The sequence below is a fragment of the Natrix helvetica genome (assembly GCF_964273705.1).
Source record: "Natrix helvetica genome assembly, chromosome: 3".
In the NCBI taxonomy this organism is placed as follows: domain Eukaryota; kingdom Metazoa; phylum Chordata; class Lepidosauria; order Squamata; family Natricidae; genus Natrix; species Natrix helvetica.
Window position 1 is genome coordinate 25,387,153 of NC_138549.1, and position 19,591 is coordinate 25,406,743.

General features: G+C 39.5%; 1 protein-coding gene across 2 annotated transcripts in view; it reads left to right on the plus strand.

The window, feature by feature from the left end:
* TMTC4 (transmembrane O-mannosyltransferase targeting cadherins 4) overlaps positions 1–19,591 on the plus strand; it is a 52,919-nt gene that overhangs the window by 12,080 nt on the left and 21,248 nt on the right. Inside the window, exons 3-7 of one of the 2 annotated variants that reach the window (XM_081946411.1) lie at positions 7,440–7,555; positions 9,029–9,245; positions 11,279–11,366; positions 15,656–15,753; positions 17,704–17,796. In XM_081946411.1, the coding sequence (XP_081802537.1) occupies positions 7,440–7,555; positions 9,029–9,245; positions 11,279–11,366; positions 15,656–15,753; positions 17,704–17,796 (612 nt within the window). The remainder of the gene's footprint in view (positions 1–7,439; positions 7,556–9,028; positions 9,246–11,278; positions 11,367–15,655; positions 15,754–17,703; positions 17,797–19,591) is intronic. The other variant, XM_081946412.1, reaches the window with a different exon arrangement.

Consider the following 19,591-nt stretch of genomic DNA (forward strand, 5'->3'; position numbering starts at 1 on the left):
TTCATGATAGACTCCCTGTAATAAGAGCACAGTTTTAGACGAATGCGTTCCCAGGATTCTTGGCCTCCTGTGACTTGTTTGTTTTTTGTTAAGTCAGATTCACACAACTGCTTCTCGAGCATATGTTTTAAGTGTTCTGATACGATATAAAAATTGTCAGCCGAGATTGAATGCCAAGGTGATGTGGCTGTCGGATCTCCTGCTCCACAGTTATCCGTATGCCAGTTTCCATTGTCGCTCTAAGCATTTCTATCACCTCACGTCACAAGGAAGCAAGGCGCCACAAAATCCAGGAAAGCTGAAGCCACATGTGGCTGAACTGGTAAGCCAGCTGTTGTTGCATATGGAAGTAGTGGGGTTTTTTTGGCACATCGGAATCAAGACCTATTAAAAATGATTCTAAGATGGGTTAGACTTCATAGTCAGGACCCAGACGTAACCAGTTTTCGGTTAAGATGGCGGAAAGAGAGGGGGCTATTGGGCTGTCCTCACGAGTGTTTGTAGATGCTTGTGCATTGATTGGTGAAAGCACTTTCTTGGAAGGAGAGGACTGTTCAGAATGGAGGTTGGAAGCAGGGTGGATTAGACTAGAGCAGAGCATTCTGGAGAATAGCCATGCTTACTCTTTTACCACACTGCCCAGTTTATGGTGTTATGCAGTGTTTTTGCAGGCACATTTTGCAAACTGTGTTTAGTGTTGCCTTCTGGATCTGGCAGCATTTTTTTTAAATAAAAGTGGGTTCCATCTCCTGGTCTGTTTTCCAGAGAAGCAGGCTCTTTTGTATTTTCAGAGGAGCAGGATGCTGCTAGATGCTTTTTGGGGAGCAGTTTTTGGTGGGTGCTGCTGTTGGACACTTTTTTTTTGCTACTGCTGGGGCGTTCCATTGAGGCTGTACTATCCTTCCTTCCCCATTGCTTGGTCTCTTCCTGTACATTTGTGCTTTTGTTGGCCATTGTGGCTCAGGGATTTGAGTGGTAGCTGGGCAGGTAAAGGCTATAGTAAGGTGCAGGATGTTATGGGCCCCCTTTCCCCACAGAGGTCACCTTGCTTATCCTCTGGGTAGCCTTCTAGGAGTGTTGATCTGTATGAATATGTGGTAACGTGTGTTAGTGTGAGGTGGGGACTGGATACCCTGATGATACCGATTGCTGGTGAAGCTATAGTACCTTTGAGTGCCCAGTTTTCCTCCTAAGGATGTCTGGTGAGGAAAATGGGAGGTTCTCAGTCCTTCGTCTTGAAGGACTTGGTTTTAGAGCTCCTGGTGGTGATACATGGGTAGGGATGGTGGGAGACCTTGAGTAAACCACTCTCAGAGAATGTGGAACCATTGTCTGGTTTTGCATTCCACTCCTTGAACTCTATTCTGTCTGTAGACCGTCAGTGGCCCAGTCCACTTCTACTGAGTGCCAGGTCGGTGTGTAATAAGGTTTCCCTCATCAGCGATTTAATCATTGATGAGAGGGCAGACCTGGCATGTATTACCGAGATCTGACTAGGTCCAGGAGCAGAAGTGTTAGTTCTTTCAGAAATATTCTGAGTGAGGTTTGGCATATGGCATCAGCTGAGACTCTGGGCCAGGGGTATGGATGTGGTTATTGTCATCCAGTAAGTCCCTCACAGCGTTGCACCAAGATGGGCTCTCAGGGTTCAGTTTGGAATGTAGCTGTTGTACCAGCCTCCAACCTGCACAGTAATCTCCCTACTTGAACTCCTTAACTCCATTTCTGGGCTAGTAGTTGAGTTCCTCAGACTTAGGGTTCTGGGGGACGTCAATCTGCCTTCTCTAGGAGTGAGGTCTGAGCTTGCTCTGGAGTTCATGGCCGACATGATGACCATGGGCCTATCCTGGATCATTCAGAACCTGACATGGGACAATGGTCATACTTGGATCAAGTGTTCCTGCAGAGTAGTGGCTATGTGGCATGAAATGGGCAAACTCTTGGTGTCTCCCTTGTTATAGTCGGATCGCCACCTGATTTCCATGGGATTCTCTAATGGCACCATCAACTGCAGGGAGGGAGAACCCATTAGATTGGTTTGTCCTTGAAACTGATGAACCCAGATGACTTTTAGAAGGAGCTGGGTGTTTTTCCTGTTAGTCTGCTATATGATCCATCTGGAACCTTGGTTGTCACTTGGAATAAGGGGGTGGCTGAGGCCTTGGATCAGATCATGCCCATGCGATCCCTCTCTTCTCGGAGATCCCACCACTTCCTCTGGTTTACAAAGGAATCGACAGGAGAAGATATGTCTAGAGCATTGCTAGTACTCAACCAATGGAGGAATTTGCCCAGCATCTATTAGACAAAACTACTGATTTTGTTTTGCTATTATTTATAAGAAGAACGTAGTAAAGGTGTAAAAGATAGACATCTTTTATTTCCAAATAAAGGGACCATAACCACTGTAGCATTCCACCACCTGCCATTGTAAAATGAATTGGAGTACAACTTGGATTTCCGCGGATAAATATTTTTTCTGATGCTCCAACATTAAAGAATGCTCGAGTATTAATTACAGTAGTGCATTGCCTAGAAGTAGTATTACTCATAGTAGTATTATTATGTATGAAGAGGGAAGAAGACATTTTGCATCATTGGTCCTCCTTCCTACCATTAATACTGTGGAAAGTCCATTTTATAACATTGGGGACCATTCAAGATTGCAGTAAGAAACTGGTTGGCATCATATATCTAGAGTACATGAATGATGATTTTTAAAAGCAAGAATACACTGCAGAAGGTGTGATAGGCACTAGGAATAGTTGTTTCAGCAGACTTGGCTCCACTCAGTTACCTGGCATCAGAAGCCTCATGTTACAGAGCTACAGAAAAAATTAGTAAAAGTTTTAAGACCCCACTGCTAGGGAAAGAGAGCCGTGCTGGTCTGTAATGACAGATGCACTATAAGACATCATTGTTAGATCAGATATATAACTCTGTGGTCTATTAGGGGAGCATAATCTTCTTCCAAACTCAATGCATAAGAATCCTGACAGGAAATCCATAAGACCTGACCCCTTGACACCAAGTCCTTGGTTGTTAGGTTGGAGAAAGCTTTGCAGCAGTAAATCAGCTGCAGGATTGATGTCCTTTTTATTGGCACAAGCCTATTCTTACATGCTTTGACAAAGTGACATCTTGGTAGGTTGTTTGAGAAATTCCAGCAACCAATCTACGCCCTATAATATGAGATTCGGGTTGTGGCATTGTACACGCTAGACAGAGGGGAACGACTGAAAATGGAATTCTATTATAAATATTCTGAAATTGTTGGCTGATGTCAAATGGTTTTATTTATTAAGGATTTAACTTTAGCCTGTTCAACCTTATCTTGAAAATACTTAAAAGTACATGCATTGAAGCAAGGGTTGCAAGAGAAAGGAACCTAACTAATCAATTGCTCTTCATTACTTGTGCAGGTGTCAGTACTGTCTCCCTAGATCAGGGGTGTCCAAACTTGGGAACTTTAAAGACTTGTGGACTTCAACTCTCAGAATTCCCCGAAGTCCACAAGTCTTAAAGTTCCCAAGTTTGGACAGCCTTGCCCAGCCTAGATCATACTCAAGATCCAACAAATATTTCAAGAACATAGTCTCTGTTTAAGTGCATGGCACATTTCTCTCAGGCAGCAAACAAAAAAGTACAGATAGTCCTTGACTTATGACCACAGTTGAGCCCAAAATTTCTGTTGCTGAGTGAGACATTTGTTAAGTGAGTTTTGCCCCATTTTACGAACTTCCTTGCCACAGTTAAGTGAATCACTGCAATTGTTAAGTTAGGAACACGGTTGTTAAGTGACTTTGGCTTCCACATTGACTTGCTTCTCTGAAGGTTGTAAAACATAAACACATGATTCCGGGATACTGCAACTGTCATAAATATGAACCAGTTGCCACCACCCCCTCCCCCGCCAAAACAAAATTCAATCATATGACCATGGGGATGTTGCATTAGTCAAAAGTATGTAAAACGGTCATGAGTAATTTTTCCAGTGTCATCCTAACTTTGAATGGTCACTAAATGAACTATTGTAAGTTGAGGACTACTTATATTGTGTACCTCAGGATAATGCTCTGAGTTTTCTTATAAAAATACTAGCTGATAACCCGGCATTGCCCGGGTATTTATTAATCCTAATCCTGTATTAGACTGGAAAAGGAATGAATTATATCTATAGTGTCAAGTCAAAGTAATTCACTATAAATATAATTGATTCCTTTTCATTTCAGCGGCTCAGGCATTCCAGAGTTATGCTGGAACACACACACACACACACATGTACTTGAATCCAAAATGCACACTATCATTGTCAAAAGTACTGTGATTTGACACTATGGATATAATTCATTCTTTTCCTTTTCAGCGGCCCAGTCATTCCAGAGTTATGCTGGAACACACACACACACACACACACACACACACCGAGGGGTGTTAGGGGTGTCTTATCCCCACAGTATTTGTTTCCAGAGAGTAAGTCATCTGTGTACCAAGTTTGGTTGAAATTGCTAGAGGCGTTTCAGAGTTATGCTGGAACATACACACATACAACAGAGCCATATATATGGTATGGGCATTTCCATGTGCTATAAAATGCCATATTTTAAGTCTCTTTTCCTCCCCATTGACAAATTCTCTTCTCATCCAGTGTCAAACATTGCAAAACACCCATGTTTGAAATTCTGTGCTGTATACTAACCTCTAGCTACCAGCTGCTAGAATCCATCTAAGGAACAAGAGTACAGTTTTATGCACACATTATCAGGCCTGTCCCAGCTTAGATATTCAGGAAAGAAAGACCCTCGACTCCATTTGTAGTGAAAAATCTATTTTTATTGAAGCCCAGTGGTTGCAATGTAGCAAGGCCAGATTTGAGGATTTCCTGCGCAACCTTAGTAATTTTCCCCCTTGGTCATCTTTGTGATGTCCAATAAGGTTCCAATTAGATGTTTTGGTAACAGTTCCACATGGTGCTTCTTTGGATGTGCGTTTCTCATTCCATTCCCAGGTTTGTGACCTTGGATCTTTCAACCGTTGTCTCTGGATAGTGCCTCTCGTTCCTGTCATTCCCCACTTCCTATCTTCCCATTCCCACTCCACACAGTTTATGGCAGGCTGCCATCAAAGTGAAGCGAAGAAGGGTTGAAACAGCGGTTTGATGGCAGATCTAACACACATACTGGAAAGAAACATAGTTGGCTGGGGAATTCTGGGAGTTGAAGTCCACACATCTTTAAAGTTGCCAAGGTTGAGAAACACTGTAAAGAATCCATCTGTTGAAGTGAGCTTTGGATCGTGAATGTGGATATTTTTAGTCTCCAAAGCATTGTAAGACTGTTGGTTGGCTTCCTGTCAAATCAACTCCCAGAAAGATTGAATATGCCCTGATGGAGGCAATCATTAACTAAAAATGAAATCTAATGACAGAGTGGATTAGACCTTGTTTGCTAACTGACCTCCACAAGTGAGGCATTTTTACAGAGGTTGTCATTGTCCCATTTGTCCAAGTAAAATCCTTCCTCTATTTAAAGTAACAAGAGGTTCAGTGCAAACTGTACTAATGCCAGAATTTCATTTCAAACCGTTTTCTGAACTTTTGGGTTGCTTTGCCTTATTTTCTTATTTACTAAAGATAAAGAAAAAAACACTCCATGGATATAAACTGTAGAATAAATTATTCCTGAGTGTTGTAGTACTTTGGGCACCATGCATGAATAATTTCTTATTGTTTGCATTCTGCCTTATGGATGTAATGAGACAGCTTGCTGTTTTTTTGCTAAAGTTTCTATTAGTGCAGAACAAATATATTAATATGTTCCTGCTAACTCTGAAGTATTTAATATGGGGGAGAAATCCTAGAAATTACAGTTCTGTGTGCTTTACCTCTCAGCGAAATGTACTGATTAAATTATGACTCGCTTTGATTAAACATGCCTAGGATCGAGCTGTACAATTATGAAGACTTTTTAAGGCTTTAAAATGTAGGACATGAATTCCAACAAATTGATTTATTTCATCCTTCTCCCAGTTGCTAATTATTCTGTAGATATTACAGGCATACATTGGACGCTCTTTCAGAATGCCTGCAAAAGTTGCCAGGTAATTATCATTTTTAATAGTACAAAAGAAGAAAATAATTAAATGCATAGGAACTAGTCACAAAGATTTTATTTAATAATTTAATTGAAATTATTATTAAATTAAATCTAACATAGTTCTTGGCCTTCTTGCTGTGGGGTATCTGTTGTAGGGTGGGTGTGTGTGTGTTTGTTAAAAAGGCAATGTGTTGTCCATAATGGAATCTCTACCTTTCTCATATGTCATCTCAGCTGCTCAATACTATTCTTTCTTGCTGGTTTCATATCACCCCAGTAGTGGATGAGAGCTTGAATGTTCTCAAAATTTCTTGGATCAATGTCTGGTTCATCGCTGTCGTTTTTAAAGAAAAGACTGGGCAGCCACCTGTCTGAAATGATATACGGCAGTGATGGTGAAACTTTTTGGCACTCAGTGCCAAAAAGGGAGCACTTTGCACGCACATGAATGCTCGTCTGGACTGCAACCAGGAAGAGGAGCTGTCCAGGGGGCATGGCGCGTGCCAGAAAATGAACTTCTGGTTTCCGACACGTGCAGGCGCACCGGCCAGCAAGTTTTCCGGTTACTGCTGTGCATGCACACACGCCGATCACCTGACTGGCACACATGCTCACTCTGGAAAATGGAAGACCAGGTCTTCCGGTTTCTGGCACTGCCGCACTCACAAAGGCCAGCTGGTAGTCACGTGCGCATGCGCGCCATGAATCCAGAAGAGGAATGAGCGACGCCACAAGGCCCAGGTGACATGGCTCCACTTGCCACTTCAGGCACGCATGCCATAGATTCGCCATCAGGTCCATAGGTCTCCTGCTTGAGCTAGGGGTTGTACTAGAAGACCTCCTTCCAGCTCTATTCTGATTGATTGGTCTCTAAAAGTCAAAAATAATTTGATGGCTCATAATCAGTCAATCTGCTATCTTGCTTGAGATCTATTACATGGATACAGCTCTCTTAAGTTGGAATGCTCCTGGCTTCCTTGCCTGGTGTTGTGTACAGTATAGTCTTTATTGTCATTGTACAAAATAAATACAACGAAATTGGTTGTTATTTCACATTATTTTTTTTCCTGTCAATTACATACAAATGTGTTTTACCCCACCTTATCGAAAAGTTTTACAGACATTGAAATAAGACTGCAATTGCTCACTTAGCAGAATCTCTTTTTGTCATTCAACAAGTTTCAGAGTCTACCGTTCCAGCCCCAAAATAGGGCTTGAGCATTCTAAAGGGTTATATACACAATCTCGGCACAATCTCAGCTGAACAATTCTTTTGATTTACAGCTTTAGAGCTCAGATTCTGAGCCATGACGATCACCTAAATTTGGGCCTCATTTCTTTCAGGATCTAAGGGCTGATACCCCACTTGGTGATCTGTGGCATCATGATTTTTGGGGGAATAAACTCAGTAGCAATACAAGCCACAAATCTTACCGACCGCTTACTGTATTGACTTTCAGGTGAGACATTTTAGGCTACCTTAAGATTGCTTTCTTTTTTTGTGGGGTCGGGGTCATTAATGGGGATAAAATTCATTGAGATGCTGTCTATTTAGTGAAATAAAGTGTCATTTAGTATTGTAAATATAGATTGATTTTCCCATCTCGATGCATTATCTGTTGGTGGATTATATTATGTGACCATTATTTTGGGTTTCTTAACCATGAACATCTTTGTATAGAATGACTTCTCCTGTTACAGACAGTTGGAAACATCTCATAAGTAAAATGTGGGCCTCACTTCTAGATCACTAAGAACCCTGAACGTATGCTGTGCTTGCTTCCATAAACCATATTAACAACATTTTAACACAACGTGCAGTTTCATTGGTGTTTGCCTTGTTCTCTTGGCTGGAAGGCTGCCATTGTGAAATATATGGTCCACTATTGTACACTTGCTGTCACATCCACATTCTCAGAACCTCTTGAGGAAGAAGTGTGTAATCTCCAGCTTTCCTTCTCAAGCCCATGGACTGGTGTTAGTGGGGTAAATCCAGAGGTGGGTTCCTACCAGTACAGTACAGTTCGGCTGAATAGGTAGTAACTCCGGCGGACATGTGACCATACCGGTTTTATCCTTGGCAGCGCCATCTTGATTTTCTGTTCTCCATGTGCGCATAACAATCTTCATTGAAAAAAAATGTAAATTGTATTCCTTTTTAAATGCTATGCGCATGCACAGACTGTTTTAAGTGCAAATGCGCACACGCACGAGCGAAGCATGTGTGCGCGCGCACAAACATTTTTGGGTGCCGAACCGGTAGTAATGGCGGCAGGAACCCACCCCTGGATAAATTCCAATGTAAGCATATAACAGGGAAAGACTATTTATTTATTTATAAACAAACAAACAAACAAACAAATAAAGTGGCATTTCCACTCAATGTGCCATATTGCTATATATTGGATGGGTGCAAGGTTTCCACCCCTACTTGGAGTTGCCAAGGATTAAACTTCGGAGCTTTGGCATGCAGGACACATGGTGTACCATTTACACATTCAGTTGGCTTCAAAATCATTCTTCTTGATTGCTACTATTTTAATGTTGCCCTGGTACTAACAGAGGTTTGGAAACTGTCCTGGAACTCAGGTTGAGTCTCTGGTTGGGGAAGACCAAAAGAAAAGGAGAAGACACTTGACAAAGAAGAAAGGACCAAAACTCTAAAAAAGGATCTATTATTGCTAGGTTGAAAAGAGCCTATTTCCTATTGTTGATGCTTCAGAAACAGGGAATGCTAGTTGCTAGGCCAAATGTCTGTCTTTTGCATTCCTGTTTGTCACTTCCCTTTAACGTCTCCTCTATACTACGTTACACGAGCACTGCCATCTCTCTGCATACACCTAAAGCACTCTTTTGGATTATTTTAACATATTCTAATTTCATTTGTTCCTGTATTTAACTTCACTATTTTCTTTTTGTCTTCCCTTGTATAGGATTAATTACCTTTTAGCTGGAGGCTTCCACCCATTGGGCTTTCATATCATCAATATAATACTCCATTGTATTATTTCTGTCTTAATTGTTGATGTCTTCTCAATATTATTGGGTGGGCTGCACTACACCAATAAAGGAAGAAGGCTCAACTTTGTCCCCAAATCCTCCTTCCTAGCGGCTTTGCTGTTTGCTGTACATCCTGTGCACACTGAATGTGTAAGTACCTAATGACTCAGGTGTTAAGAAGTGCTCAGAAATGTTAGGGTTCCATCATCTAATCTTTTGTATTCTTGCAAGTTACCTGTCTGTTATGCACTCCTTTTTTGTGTATCTGTATACAACATACCTGATTTTATGTTGCAACTTCTCTTTGCTTGTGTGTCCTTTGCATTGACATCTCTGGTGTATTACTAATCCCTCAGAGAGATTTGGGGTTTCAAAAGATGGCAATAATTTATATAATTATTTATTTTTAAAGTGTATCTTGGTTGGAATAAAGACTGCATGGTGTGTCCATAATTGGGGAGATCAATGAGAGCATTTTGCTAGGAGAAAGTTCTGCAGGACTTTGCCAGCAAAACGGGGTGCAGAGGGGCTGTGTGAGCCCCCTGCATTTCATTTTTGGCCTGGACAGCTTCCTGCAGCACTTTTCTGGCCAAAACGGGGCACGGAGAACCACGCAAGGCCCTCCAGCACCCAGTTTGGGCTGCCAGAGGCACCACGGGCTGGTCCTTTGCTATTTCCATCCCATCTCCTTCCTCCCCCCAGCTGACTCCCGGAGGAGGACTGCAATGCTGGTCTGGCCCTCGAAGAAATCCAGTTTGACACCCCTGTTCTAGCCCTTTTATTCTGTGAATCTCAGTTTGGTTTTCAAAATCTACAGGTAGTCCTCAGCTTCTGACCAAAATTTATGTTGCTAAGTGAGACATTTGTTAAGTGAGTTTTGCCCCATTTTATAACCTCTCTTGCCACAGTTGTTAAGTGAATCACTGCAGTTGATAAGTTAGTAACCCAGTTGTTAATGTGAATCTGGTTTCCCCATTGAATTTGCCTTGACACACAGCAATGTTCATAACTGTGAAAAACATAAGTACTTTTTTAAGTGCCATTGTAACGATCACCAAATCAACTGTTGTAAATCAAGGAGTACCTATATTACAATGTGTAATCACTCTTGAGAAACTATTATAAAAAAGATATGCTTATTGTTTTTATTATGTACACACAAAGATACACATTCACACAAGTTTGAAAATAATAGATAGGTTTCTTGCAGGCATTTGCTGAGGGTAATCAAATGAAAAAAATATTTAATGTTGAAATTGTGAGGCTTCTCTAATATTGGGATAGTTATTACCCATCTTTCATTAATAACAAACGGATGAAATGGGCGCTTTCCATAAAAATGTTATACACCTCACACTTCAGTGCATATTTGTGAGGAAGAGGCATAGATCTCTTATATGAAATTTAACATGGAGCCCCAAAGTGTTTCATAGTTGCAGGAGTCCTTGGATTTCGCAAATTGTTGTATCTTCCCTCTATTTCTTATGAGAATAGTTGAATCGTACTTAGGGTCACAGTTGTTAAGTGTCTTTGTAACTTTAAATAATCACTAAATTAACTGTCATAAATCGAGGACTGCTTGTAATTTAAATGACTGTTGCTAAATTTATTTATTTATTTATTACTTGAACTTATTAGTCGCCCCCTCTCCCCACAGGGACTCGGGGCGACGTACAAAAGTATTATATAGCGTACAGAGGAGGTAAAAATAAATAAATAAGTTACAATACCTAAAAAAGTTAAAACCCCAGTGAAATTAACCCTTAAAACTAAAATTACCAATTAAAAATGCCCTGGGCTGGAGAGGTTGTAGTATTATGCCAGGTCAGCTAGTCGAAACAGGTAGGTTTTCAGCTTCATACGAAAGGAGCGAAGGTCGGTTGTTGTCCTGATGTCTGGGGGGAGGTCATTCCAAAGGGTGGGGCCCACTACAGAGAAGGCCCTACTCCTGGGCGCCGCCCTCTGGCACTCTCTGGAGGACGGCACCCGGAGTAGTCCCTCTCTGTGTGAGCGGACGGGTCGCAGGGATGTATGGGGCAGGACGCGATCCCGCAGGTAACTAGGCCCTGTGCCATGGAGCGCTTTGAAGGTGGTAACCAGCACCTTGAAGCGCACCCGGTAGGCCACAGGAAGTGAAGTGGCTTATTCACTAACTCTGAACTCTTTTTCCTTTTCTTTTTAAGATTGCAGGGATCGTTGGAAGAGCTGATCTCTTGTGTGCCCTATTCTTTCTGTTATCTTTTCTTGGCTACTGCAAGGCCTTTAAAGAGAGTAAGTACTTTCCTCCTGAATATTTTTCAGTAGGCTATGCCATTTAATGATAAACATGAACATAATGCCTGGGTTTGAAGATTAGAGAATGGTTTCTTTTCAGAAATCAGCATATCCAACATGTCGCTTTGTCTATCTCACCTCCATTCCCAACTCACGTGCATTAATAGTAATTTAATTAGCAACCCAATGACTGATTGAAAGAATCATTTGAGCAAGAAGGAATCATTAAAAAAAATTGCACTATTATGCATGGAAACTACAGGTGATTTTTCTTCTGCAATTAAAACATTTCCTTTGGAGAAAGCATCTGTTATGCTTTGTTTTCACCTTTGTGGCAATTTACACTCCTTGTAACTGTCACGGTGCCATTTTTTGAGCAAGCTCGTGGAAATATTTTACCATTTCTTTCTTCTGGATGTTGATTGTTTTTAATTTCTAGTCTAGCATACAATCCTGGAGTTTCAACAGATGTTAAACAGGTTGAAACCTGCTTAGTTTCCAAACATAGACAAAACCAACCACTTTTCCATGCTGATATTGTTTTTAAAAAGCTAGTTAATTCTAGGAATACTGTGTGGACATGCCTTTAGACTGGGGGGAGGGCGCGGGAGGGGCACTCAAATTTTAGTAACTTTAAGACTGGCTGGGGAATTCTGGGAGTTGAAGTCCACAAGTCTTAAAATTGCCAAGCCTACTTTGGACTTCCATACATAAAATCAGTAGCATGCATGCTATTGTGTACAAACATTTGGTTAAGATGTCTTAGGCTGCTTCTGTGTTTTCTGACTCATCTCCTTGCTTAGAAAATAAACGTTGGGTTCAGACTTGGTGCTGGGAGAGACAGGAATCCCTAGGTCAGGGATGTCAAACTAAAGACCCGGGGTGCTTAGATCTGGCCTGTGGGGCCACCTTAGAAACGGCAAAGGATTGGTCCGTGGTGCCTCTATCAGCTAAAATGGAGCTTGGGAGGGCCGCGCAAAGCCCTCCCAGGCTCCATTTTCAGCTGTGGCAGCCTCCTGCCACCCTCTGCCAGTGAAAATGGAGCTCAAGGGGGCTGCACACGTCCGTCCGTCCCCCAAGTTCTGTTTTCACTGGCAGAGGGCGGCAGGAGGCCATTGCAGCTGAAAACAGAGCCCGGGAGCCCATTTTCGCTGGGAGACCACTTGTGCCGTCACAGACGCTCCCGACACAAGTGACCTCCCCCAGGCCATGCCCACTCCAGGCCCTGAGGTCAAACACAACCCTGATGCGGTCCTCAATGAAATAGAGTTTGACACCCCTGCGCTAGGATGTTGGCTACCTCTTTTATTATTTGGAAGAAGGTGGGCCTCCCAGTCTCTTCTTTCCAGTTTTTCACACGACAATTAGACTTCAGCTGTAGTTAGTGTCAATGCTGAAACTGGACCAAACCAGCCTTTGATGTCTTCCTCAGCTTCTTCCCACTCCCTCTTTCCCTCACCTGTGCAAAAGCTCAAACAAAAGACAAAGCCAGCAGCGTTTTAACACTGATGCTAGCAGAGGAAGCTGTGACTGTGATAGCTCCCTCTAGCAATCAGAAATAATGCTGCCCTTTCCCCCCCACACCCCTTTTCAAACAGAGGGAAGAAGATACTTGCTTCAGTTTTGTGGTTCCAAAGTGTGCGGGGGGGGGGGGGGGAGAGAGAGAATGCCGCATTATTTTCATCAAGAGGAACTAGGCTACCCAAACAAACTTCCAATCTATAGTGCTTGCTAATGATGAAGAAAATAGCTGCGGGGTTTTCTTTCGTTCTTTTTCATTGTTGTTATCACATGGCCCAAATGGTAACGTCTTCAAAAAAAAATAGTATTATAAAATGACGTTAAAATGGAATGAAAAATCGAAGTGATACATGAATGATCCCATTTGTTTAACGTGATCCTTAACCACACTGGTAAAGATCAGAGTGGTCCTTGTGTGTGTTCGCTCTCTTTCTGGTTACCCTATCGTCAAGCCAGGAAGATTTTAAAAAATGATTAAAAAGAGATTTTTTTAAAAAATCTAACTCTTTTTTTAAAAACAACCACAAATACAGTACAGGTCGTTCTCAACGTACAGTCACAATTAAGACTTGATCTTAAAACAAGATGGTGGTTCAATGAGGTGCATCCAATTTTATGACCTTTTTGTCCCGATTCGGATCAATGTAATCATTAAAGGGAATCAACAGGTCGTTAAGCGTATTCGGCTTCTCCCATGGACTTTGCTTGTAGAAGCCAGCCAGGAAGGTTGCAAATGGGGACGTTGCAACTGTCATAAGTACATGCCAGTTGCCAAGCAACTGAATTTAGATCCTGTCACTGGGGAGGCTGCAGCATTTGTAAGTTCCTGTTTTCATTGTAGTTGTAGCTTTGAATGGTTCTCTTTGTTGATGGTTGTAAATTGAAGACTACCAGTTTTGAAGTCTACTTATAGTGCAAGTTACAGACGTTCAACATAGTAAGAGGCTTCAGGTATGGATGTTCAGCTGAGCTTGCAATCTAAATACAGGTAGTCCTCATCTTACAATAGTTCATTTAGCGACTGTTTCAAAGTTACAACAGCACTGAAAAAAGTGACTTATGAATGTTTTTCACTTACAATACCCCATCGTCACATGATCAAAATTCAGACGCTTGGCAACTGATTCATATTTATGATGGTTGCAGTGTCCGAGGGTCATGTGATCACCTTTTGTGACCTTCCTACAAGCAAATGGGGAAATACAGATTCATTTAATAAGCGTGTTTCTAACTTAACAGCTGAGATGATTCGCTTAACAACTGTGGCACAAAAGGTCACAAAATGGGGCCAAATTCACGTAACAAATGCTTCATTTAGCCACACAAATGCTGGGCTCAATTATGGTCATATGTTGAGGATTGTCTGTAGGCCTTTGTCTCAGGACAACTTCATTGAAACATAAAGGGAATGTGTAAATTTCACAATCTTACATTTTTAATAATAATCCAATTATATAAGCTAGATTCGCTTCTATAAAATGACAGAAGCACTTGTGGGCATTGTATCTTTTGGAACAGGAATCAAAATGCTTGCAGCAAATCTTTGGCATACATTAAGCTTGTGACCATCTGCTGAGGGTGGCAGAATGCCTTCCCACAATATGGTGTACCAGTTTAAAGTAGGTTCAGGTGCCAACCACAAATGAGTTCCATTCTCTGACAGGAGATCATGGTGGGAGAAACAGCATAGTTGTAGAATGTGTGCTTCATTAAACTGATTAACACACTTGGCATGTGTGTATCTTTGGAGTCATAATTGGCACTTTTTTTTGTTGCTTTACTTTTTCGAAGATTGAGATGCAAAAGCTACGTTTGTTGTTTTGAAAGCTGCAACATATATCTTGATTTTTATAGAATACCCTGGCAATGAAAAAAATTACAGGTTTTTGGATCAATTGACTGATATCGATGGATTTAAAAAGCAAAGTGTCTTCAGTCTTAGCCATAAGGGCATCCAGTTTCTTCAAACTGTGTGATAGCGTGGAGCAAGCAAGCTGGTCCTGGGAGCAAAGATCTGAAAAAAGAAATGCTTGCATTTCATATGAATTACTCTCCAATAGTATATTTTTCAGGAGCTAAATCTACATCTATTGAGGTCTAATATATTGGTTTAGGATCAATGTATTGTCACTATCTTCCTTCCTTCCTTATTAAGATGGTGGTAAGTGAAGATAGTTCAGGGGGATTTGCTTAGGAAGGCAGTTCAGAAGTTAGAAATCCATTCAGCAGAAGTAGCCAAGTCAGGGACAGTGGCTGACTATTTAAAAGAAATTTTAAATTTTAGAATGAGCCAACATGATGTCTGCTTAGGTCCAGAATATTAAGCACATGACAAGAGAACCATGTCCTTTAGACATCTGTAATGGTGCATTTAGTGTACAAAACTAAGAAAATATTGTTATTTTTTATTTTTCTAGTGCTTTTAAATAAATCATAGAAAGATAAAAATAAAACAAAAGCATCATAAAGATGCATATACACTCTCAAAGAAAAAAAACACACATTGAAAGAGCTTTTTTAAAACACTTGGAAAATACAAAGAAAAAAAACCCATAATTTTAACAGTAAATAATTACAGCTATATATGTTGAGTTATATTTTGCAGTCACAAATTGCAAAATGTACGTTGCACGTTGTCGTCATGTGACGTATTGTGACTTTCCCCACCCCTTCGCTAAACGAGTTGGGCGTGGCCAGTGTGTGACGCAGTTTGACGCCCCTGGTATATATTCTCTCTCTCTTGTCTTTTCTTTTAAAATTGATAGATAAAGAAGGATCCCAGGTCTCCATCAGTTGGGTTTTGCTGAGTGTTTTCCTTGGCACTATGGCGATGCTGTGCAAAGAACAAGGAGTTACAATACTGGTAATTTGAACATTTCTTGGCAACTCAGTTCAGTGGTAACTAGAGTGTTGTACACAAAGACACATTTCCTGTATTTCCACTGTCAGAAAAATAAATTCTATATATTGTCTATATATTAAAGAAATGGTCAAGGAGACTATGATCAACAAATCTTATTTCTCTCATCCACATCACTCAGGATTTCTTACCATTTCAGCAACTTTCTTTCGCTCTGAAAATTTTTAAAAGGTGCATTGCTGCTTCCCCTTATTTATTATTATCCTTGCTGTCATGAGTGACCAGACACTGCACTAAGCCATAATTTGATTTAATCATGGTTTGGCTATTTTGACAATGATTTGGGTTTTCTGGAAAATTGTGGACATTTTCAAGTGCAAATTAATTTGATTCAAAAAAGTGCATTCATCTCATGATCTGTACCTTGCAGAAAGAAGTATTTGGGTGACATGATTTGAAAAATAATTGAAGCCTATTTTATGAGATTTGAACAGTGCATGTCAAAAAAGGTGAAAGCTTTGATACGTGGAGAAAAAAATGTTTTTTCCTAGGACGTTGAACATTAAATTGTAAAACATCATGTAACCTAGAAAGTACCAAACTTACATTGGTAGGAAATATATCTCTGCACCTATATCTCTGTTATCCATATTAGTATGCTGTAGTATAAACAATGATTTATAAGTCACAAATAACTGGATTTGTCTATATCAGTTTTACATGTGTATGTGTGCGCATGTGTGCGTATTAATCTTCCATTATTTAATATTTTCTAATAAAATATTCCAAAATTCAAAATCAGCAATTTACTGGTTAATCCAAGGCATTCATATTTTGATGCAGTTCAGATGATCTATTCAAAGCATTATGGATTTATTGTATATTTTAATCAATTTAAAATAGCAACTCTATGCAGCTAAAATAGAGTTTAAAAAACACACAGTGTAAAATAACAATATCGTAAACGCGCAATGGCAACTGAGCACAATACCAATCCACAGTAAATCAGCATCCCCTCATGGGCTCAACTAACCTCCTGACCCCCATTGCTAAATAGTTATTTACTAATGATGACGCTATAGACTTTTGAAGAGAGTGAAGGCTTTTTATGTGACAGCAGTCAAGCCTTTTAGATTATCTGCAGATTTGGGAAATTGTCCTTTGTTTATCCAAATTTAGATTAAACTAGGATCAAACTCTTTTGCTAACGGATTGAAATAAGCCACACTTGTAAACAGAAATATGTTTGGGATTTGTTAAATGCCTCAAGACAAATGTATAAGATGATTTTCCTGCAAAATGGGGAATATGCCCATATTATGTAGCAGAGCTCAGAGTTTTTAGAGACATAAATAGAGTTTAATTGGATTATCAGCTATGTTGCGAGCCCTTAATACTGAAAAAAAAGAGATTCTTCTTGAATATCAGTTTCAATTTGCTACACAAGTTGCGGGTTTTTATTTACCACTTTCTCTTTATGTTCAACATCTCATAATTAAGACTACAGTTCTCTCCTGTGTCATCTGAAAGTAAGTCCCACTAAATTCAACAGGACATTGCTGATTATAGATAGAGGGATTGGACTTTTTTTTTTGTACAACTTTATACTGCTGAGAATAAGGCTGCATATTTACCCAATGCTAAACACCACTAAATAAAATTGATTTTATTTTTGGATAATCTCACGCACAGAGACACACAAGCATACAAATAATTTAAATCATAAAACATAATTTATATTAGTTTGGAGAATGTTTCTCAAAAATGTTTACCAGAAAAACGGTTAATAAATGTACTGTGAAATGTTCATAGATAAGAAATACTGTATATTTCAAAAGTTCCATTCTTTGTCCAGATTTTCTTTTTATCCCTAGTTTTATATTTTCTCACTCACACACATACATACACAGAGGTTCTTTCTCTCTTTCTTATTACTTGGTTCTCTATTTTTAGGGTTTAAATGCTCTGTTTGATGCTGTCGTGATCAACAGGCTCAATATTTTGGAAGTTGTTTTGAAGATACTTCATAAGGACAAGTCAGTAGAGGTAAGTACCTTTGTTTTTAGACAAAACTCACTCTCTCTCTCTCTCTCTCTCCTGTTCAACTAAGTTACTTAAGTCTCTTGCCTATCCTAATCTTGCTTTTAGCACATGGTTTCCATTTATTTCAGTGGAGTTTACCTCCAAATAAAATGATACTTGGAATCAGAATGTTAAATTTAGGAATAGAATGGATACACCAATGCTCAGAATAGATTTCTTTGGATATTTCATTATAGCTGAGAAGTTTCTGCATATTAAAGGTATCTGTTCAGTTAGGCATGACATATAACGCAAGGAGCATGGTTTTCCATAAGTGTGCACATAGATTGGATATTAAGGTTCACAACTGAAATCCAAAACTTCTGGAAAGTAATAGTAGAGGAAGTCAGCGTAAGAGAGATTTATCTGCAAAAATTATTCTGTTGCTCCTGTGGGAGTCATCAAATTTCTACATTGCCATCTCACTTAAGTGACTTGTATTCTCACCAAGAGATCTGACAGCATTGCATATTTTATTTTACCTCACACTTCAATAATATTGCATGACCAATAGGGGGCAAGTTTAATAAACAGTTTTTAAAAAATTAAACATTATATATGGCTGAATGTTTTTTAAAAAACACCAAATTAAGTATCATATCAAAGCTTTAATGTGACATCTGTCCACAGCTTTTGAAACCTGACTGTCAACTGTAATATTGGCTTTCTTCCTTGTTTAATTTGTTTTCTCAGTTATCAAACACAGTGAATAGTAGTATCAGATAACTGCCAGATGTCATAAAGGATTGCATGTCATCTAACAAATTCAAAATATTATAAAATGCTATTAATGTCAAATACTAAACACTATTAATATTCTCTGTCAAATAAAAAAAATTAAATACCGTTCCAGGCTACTATTGAATTCTGTTACATGACAGCTATAAATATTTTTAATATCTATCAAAAGTGTAAAAATATACTTTTTTTCAAATTATGAACAGTTAAAGCAATGGCAATACTATATAGAGTTTGTATACATTCACATTGACATATCTGAAATGAGTGTATTGATACATATAGAAGATAATGTTTAATTATTTAAAAAACCTTTAGCAAGCTAACAAATATTTCCACCAAATTTCCTTCTAAATGTCTTCCCTGTTGATTTCAGTGAAAGTGGAAGTTTTTATTTTGTTATTAAGCTTGTGAAATAGTTAAGCATTGAAATTTATAGAATTGTTTCTTAAGTTTCCCTATTGTGGGACAGTGCTATAAAACAGAATGCTTGTTTTTAATGACATTTTATACAATCAAGCCAGTGCATAAAGGTACAGATCAATAAAATCAAATGACACCAACATAAATTCAACCAGCAAGTAACACTGACATGGATGTTTCTACAATGAGGAACTGTATTTCAATATCTTTTATAGCAAAATATATCATGATAGATGCTTCCCAAACTTCGTTATTCTTATACAGCTATGGAATTTAATTTGAGCCATGATCCAAAACATTTATGCCTCTAGCTTTCTGGAAAGCACTTAAACCATGATTTGTCCAAAAACCTTAGGGATCCCACGGGGAGCATGCAAGATGATTGTTATTATATCTTTGATCCTGACCTGCTCAAGGTTGACTCATCCTTCCATCCTTCCGAGGTCAGTAAAATGAGGACTCAGATTGTTGGAGAAAAATATGCTGACATTTGTAAACCACTCAGAGAGAGCTGTGAAGCACTGTGAAGTCATATATAACTCTAAGTGTTATTGCTATTCTCCCACAGTCTTGATTGTTTTAATGGCTGTTACAATTG